Raw genomic sequence first — 6,414 nt, forward strand, 5'->3', positions numbered from 1 at the left:
GATGACAGTGATTTTGATGATGAAGGCAGATGATGAAGGCCCTGAATACAATCTTAGGAATAAGAGTGGATATCAAGATGCTTAGGAATGAACAAAAAGGCTTCAAGCTAACTGTTCAGAAGGATGTCCTTGGTTCCTTTATGCATCATATGATAAGAGGTCTAATGGCATGATGATCAAGACTTATACTGGGAAACACAGTTGCTAGAAGCAATGTGTCTTGAAGAGTTGCACATCTACTTGGCTTGCTGAGAAATACATTGAGACATTCAGAGCAGACCAAAAAATGTCACTGTCTAACTTTTCTAGGACAGTGCAGAAGGAGTGGAATCTTACTCCATCAACGACCAAGCTTGCTAGAGCTAGAAGGTTGGCTATGAAAAAGGTGCTGGGAGATGAAGAGGAACAATATAACATGCTTTGGGATTATGCACATGAGTTGAGGAAGACCAATCCTTACAGCACCTTCTACCTTAACCTAGATGGCAACATATTCAAGTCACTGTATGTGTCTCTGGGTGCTTGCAAAAGGGGATTTCTTGGAGGATGCAGACCTCTTATTTGTTTGGATGGGTGCCATTTGAAGACAAAGTATGGTGGTATAATGCTTACTGCAGCTGGAAATTATCCTAATGATTGCATCTTCCCTATTGCTTTTGGTGTAGTTGAGGTGGAATGTTTAGATTCTTGGAGATGGTTCTTGACAACACTGAAGCAAGATTTAGGGATTGAGAACACATACCCCTGGACACTAATGACTGACAAGCAGAAGGTGAGGAATCTTCCATTCATTGTAGTGCAAGTTATGTTAAATCTGTGAACTTATGACAACTGTGTGTGATTGTTGTATACTTATGACAATCTGTGTACTTGAATTTTGCAGGGCCTAATTAAAGCTATGGGTGAAGTATTTCCAGAGTCTGAGCACAGATTTTGTGTTAGACACATGTACTCCAACTTCTAACAGCACTTCAAAGGTGAGAACTTGAAAAAACAACTCTGGGCATGTGCAAGATCTAGTACTGTAGTTCAGTGGACAAAAAACATGGACAAACTTAGGGTGCTAGATGAGAAGGCTTATAAGTGGGTTGAGAAAATGCCATGTAGTGATAAGACCACCTGGGAGAAGGTATCTGCACCAAAGGTTCTACCTCCCAAGTATGAGAAAAAGGTGGGTAGGCCTTCAAAGAATAGAAGGAAACTACTAATAGAAATAGAAACTGCTACAGGAAGTAAACTGTCAAAACATGGAGTGGCTATAACATGCAGCTACTGTGGAGACAAAGGCCACAATAAGAAGGGCTACCAGCTTAGGAAAGCAGGACTGATGCCCAAAAAACAACCAGAGACCAATGCTGAAGATGAAGAAATAAGACAGTCAGATCAAGGGGAAGCAATGCCAAGTAATATGCATGAAGAAGGCATGTATGATTATGCAAGGGCTCAGGTACTTGCAGTGCTACAAATTTGTCTCATTTCACTACCATGCAACAATTTTGTCTCATTTCACTAACATTATTCTGTTGCAGACTATGTACCATTTTGTAGATGGGAGTCAGCCACCATGGTCTTAGATTACAGAAGGAAATGTAGAGGTAATAGAGACAATGATTTCACATCTGGACCAAGAGGTATATACAGAACATCATGACTGTTACTATTTTCCTTTGCATTTCACGACCTGACTATAGAATTGTACTAGTACACTCATGTTGCAACATCAAGCATCCAACCTCAACCTCTGCCTGACTCAACCTTCATCATGTCAAACCTGCCTGCTGCAAGACCTGTAGCACCATCTACTGCTACCAAGAAAGGAAGAGCCGCAGTAGGAAAGCGCAAGGTGCCTACAAATCCCAAGGAGAAACCTCAGGTTGCAAAGAAGCCAGGGAAGAAGACTACTCCAACAGAAAAAACCGCCTGATCCAGCTGTTGTTTATAAATATGTGATGTAGCACCCAAAACAATGTGATGTAACACTTGGATGCTGATATCATTTTTGTACTAGAGTAACTTAGTGGAAGTTAGATTACTAGAGTAACTTAGTGGTGGTGGCACCAGTACACACAGGTGGTGATAGATGCTTTTGATTGACTGGTGGTGATACCAGTTACGCACAGATGACATGCTTTTGGTTCTGTAAGATGAAAGTGCCACTGTTGATGACTTGGTTGCCATGAATGCTACTTGTGAACTTTTTCAATGCAATGTCAAGCTCAGTTGGTGTCAAATATTTCCTGTGTCCACAATTTCTGTTAAAATTTTGCCTGGGTTCACATTGCCTGTCAAATATTTCTGTCAGCCTCAAAGATTACTGGGTTCACAATTTGTGTCAAATATTTCAAGATCAATGGCATGATACTAACTGCCATTCCATTGCATCATTCTGGTTAACAAAAGTACAGACTAACAATTTACATGATGTCATTGACTACACTAACAGTACTAACACTACATGGTGCCATTCACTTCACTAACAACACTAACAAGATCAGCACCTGAACTACTAGCATACAAACACACACAAAACACAGAGCTTTCAATGTCACAAGCAGTTCTTCCCTAGGTGCTACTGCTAACACTCCTGACTCCTTCACCATTGGTTCTTCCCTAGGTGCTACCAGCCCAATATCCTTCATCTCAGAAGCTACTGCCTCCACTTTGGGAACTCCAGTGCTGTGCTCTCCATCACTTGCCAACAATGGAGCCAACAGTACTTCCCTGGCTAGCACCTTCAGATGCTCCTCATACTCATCTTCCCAGTAGAAAAAAGGACAACCCGAATTCCTCTGCAGCCAAAATGAAATCAAGATCGAGATGCAGCTCATAGGCAACCAAGAATCAAACTTTCCAAACCCTAACTTACCTTATGGAAGAGGCAATAGTAAAAAACTTGCCCTCGGCTGTGCTCCTGCGTTGAAACCCGCCGCACCACCCTCCGCCGGCTGCAATCCGAGCATATGATGAGAGGGAGGTCAAGGTTGCGCCGATTCGGGACCGAGCCGATCCACTGTTGCGCCATGGAGGAGATCGACAGAGTGGAGGGTGCAAGCAAGGGCAGAGAGAATGAGGGGAGCAGGGGAGCCCGAGAGAGATAGTGAATGAGAAAGAGCGAAGGAGGATGCGGCGGGGGCTTTCTGCATATTGGCGAGGATGCGGGCTGCCGAGCTGGCTGGGTGCATCACGCGCCGCTCACGTGACACAGCTAGGAGGCTCAGTCCACCCTGGACACGCCACATCAGCATAAACCTACTTATTTGGCAACATGGACCTAGAGTGAACCAAAACTCAAGATTACTGTGCCACAAATGCATTTTCCAAGTTTATGGACCTATCTGGCACCCCTAAACAAGTTTGTGGACCTAGAGTGCATTTAACTCCTAAAACAACCACATGTCATATAGCAATTGTCTTTTATAATTGCATATCAGTTCAGATCCATAGTGGTTCTAGCGAACACATTGACAGAGACCCACTCCACCGTAGAGCCGTTCCATGGTGGATCTAGATGATCTGTGAATCTGTATCTATATTATTTGTTGAGAATTGGATTGGAGTTCCCCAAACAAGCCCTTCATGTGCGTGAGTCCACAATTATATATAGAAACCCCAACAGACATAGGAAACAATAATGTTATTTATGTTAGATCCATTTTGGCATGTGTCACTGTTCATGTTATATCCAGTTTGGCATGCATGCATGCGCGGGTCGGTTAGAATAGAAGTGGAAAATGCTGACAACTTCTTCGAGCAGCTAATCACATGACACTTCTCTGGCGGCTCACGCCTACTCCCCTGTTCTTATCTTGGCACACACAATTGCAACAAGTGCTTGTACTTTTTATTTAACTATATCATCCCATGTGTTGAATTGCATTTGATGAAATTATACAAATAGTTTCGACTCCGATAACCACTTCTATTTTTATTTAACTGTATCACCCTTGTGTTATTTGCATTTGATTAAATTATACAAACAATCTCTTGTATGATTTATTGAAAAGGGATAGTCATATGCGGTCTTGATCAGTTTTTTGTTTTTTCACCCTTGAGCGAAAAATATCATAGGGCAATATGCGTGGCTTGAAGCACAGTCCCTGAGTTGCGTACGAATGCGCTTCTATTTTATTTATAATTTAATTTGTTATTATCATAATAAAATTACCTTTAGTGCACTTTTAACAGTGTATAATTAAATGATATTATTTTCAAATTATAGATATAATTAGTCAAATATTCTTACCTTATCCACACTTATCAATGCAATCTAATGAAACAAAAAGAATAGCTTGTACATTCATCCAACCAAACAAATAACATGAATAAATTTTTTATCCAAAAATTCATAGTTGACTATATCTCATCTAACTTTAATTTATTCTCAAATTAAACACACCCATAGAGTTCTGTAGAGACAACCTGAGGTGGCTGGTGGTTTGTTACCACAAAGCAGCCCGTTTGTTAGAGCATCTCCGAGAGATTAGCCTAAACTTCTTCTAAATTTTCTAATTTAGCTATTCCCCTAAAATAAACTCTCTAAAAAAAAACTTGAGTAGTCCGAGAAACTCTGCAGAATTATATTCTCCATATTCAAATTTTGCCATGTGGATGGTGACACATTTCGTTGAATGGGTGGAGCGCACTATTGAGTTAATGGTTCACCGTTTCACATGACCAGGTTCTCCATTCCACAGGAGAGAGAGAGAAGCTGTAGCACAAGATAGTAAGGCTATCTCCAACAACATGACCTAAAATATAAGACCCATTTTTTTTACCCTATTTTTTTTGGCTTCTCCAACAATAGGATCCAAAAAGAGAATCCTTTCTGCGAATGAGTCTACAGGAGAGAGGATACTCATATTTGGGTTTGTGCCTTTGCTTGTAAACCAAAATGAGTCTCGCATATAGTTGCTCTGTTGGAGGCTGATACAGTACCATTCGAGACCCATTTTAGGTATGGGTGCCCATATGGGACAACCATTAGAGACAGTATAAGGGCTTGTACAATGCATAGCCTCTTATAGAGTAGCTTAGAGAGGGAAAAAATACCATGTCATTAAGTGCATCTAAAAAAACTTAATCTACAATGGAAAACATGTTTTAAAGGTGCTTAACAGGATTTGGTTAAGTTAAGCGCTCGTCATAATCGTTCCTGGCTACAATGGCCAAAGTTCACTTACCTTTTCCTACCAGCTTGTGTGTACGCTCTCCTGTTTCTTTCTAACCCAAACTGCAGGCCGGAAGGAGCCTTTCGTGTGGCAGGGAAGCGCGCGCGTCAAGCGCCTCCCTCCGTGGGATCGTGCAAGAGCTGGTGCAGGCGCCAGCAGGCAGTGAAACCACGTAGCTAAATATACGTGTTCAGACAAAAAAACACAGTTCTAATAGGGCCTAACTTGGGCACCCAATTTTGAATGGACACCCAAATCCTACCTTCCGCACCCATCCCACCTCCTCCGTTTTCGACGGATCTCCCTCCAACCCTGAGCCCCTGCGAGGCCTCCGGCGGAGCCAGGATGGACGCGTGGCCTTGCCCCCTGCGTGAACTTCTTCCTCGAGCGTGGCCTCCTCCAAGCCCTCGGCTGTCCGCCTCCCTTCGCTGAATCTCGCTGCACATCGGGGCAAGGCCATGGATCTCGCCGCAGCTCGGGGGCAGGGCCATGGATCTCGCGGCAGGGCACCCCATAGCTCCATCCGCCGCCGACGGGAGTGGGACCTGGCCATTCGCCGCCGAGGGTGACCACCTCCCTATGCCAAAGGGGTCCGCCTCCTCTATCGTGCCACCTTGCTCCGCGGCGTACGCGCCCTGCTTGCACTAATGAGGAAAGAAGGAAAGAGAATAGAAGAATGAGAGACTGACGAGCGGGGTCTCGTTCATTGTGCACATAAATAGATTTGGGGGCCCAAATTTAGATGCTGTTGTTGTAGTGGAAGCAAAAAATTTGAGCCAACAAATGTTGAGGGCAGCACCCAAATCAAAAGTAGAGCTGATTAAGTTTCCAAGTAAGCACCCAACTTTGCTCCACACTGGACTCCACGCTGGTAGCAGAGAAAGAAAACAGCCCAACGACCTATAAAGGCCAGTAAGCGCTCGGCTTTGTAAAGGCCCGAGTAGATGGCCAAACAGGCCAAGCCCAATGGGCCAGCACGGGCACGTCCTGAAAAAGCATGGCAGGACAGATAATTTAAGTCGTTCCCCTAAAAAAAAGATAATTTAAGTCGTGGGTGCGGCCGTCTCGTGCCGACGACTGCACACATCCTATTCGGGAGGCCGTAAACGGTCGTGGATTATTTACTGCTGGCTGGTTTGGTGTAAGAAAAAAACATGGTTCCCGACTGGAAATTTACGATCGTTTACGAGCGGCCGCCGCCGCCTCCGCCCTACGCCAGGTTACAGATCTCCATCTTTGGATCTTC

The 6,414-nt window shown here is 43.8% G+C and overlaps 1 protein-coding gene across 1 annotated transcript; it reads left to right on the forward strand.

Annotated features, from left to right (window-relative positions):
• The first annotated feature begins 286 nt into the window (after positions 1-286).
• LOC136543534 (uncharacterized) lies at positions 287-1,574 on the forward strand. Its single transcript, XM_066535957.1, has 4 exons — positions 287-772; positions 884-948; positions 1,060-1,447; positions 1,530-1,574. The coding sequence occupies exons 1-4, from the start codon at positions 287-289 to the stop codon at positions 1,572-1,574; spliced, it is 984 nt and encodes a 327-aa protein (XP_066392054.1).
• Positions 1,575-6,414: the final 4,840 nt, after the last annotated feature.

This window comes from Miscanthus floridulus, chromosome 3 (assembly GCF_019320115.1).
Source record: "Miscanthus floridulus cultivar M001 chromosome 3, ASM1932011v1, whole genome shotgun sequence".
Classification (NCBI taxonomy): domain Eukaryota; kingdom Viridiplantae; phylum Streptophyta; class Magnoliopsida; order Poales; family Poaceae; genus Miscanthus; species Miscanthus floridulus.

Bases quoted from the DNA above. Each gene is read 5' to 3' on its own strand.
- LOC136543534 (XM_066535957.1), top strand. From the start codon at position 287: ATGTCACTGTCTAACTTTTCTAGGACAGTGCAGAAGGAGTGGAATCTT. The intron at 773-883 runs GTGAGGAATCTT...TGAATTTTGCAG, and splicing joins TAATGACTGACAAGCAGAAG to GGCCTAATTAAAGCTATGGG. The intron at 949-1,059 runs GTACTCCAACTT...GGACAAACTTAG, and splicing joins AGATTTTGTGTTAGACACAT to GGTGCTAGATGAGAAGGCTT.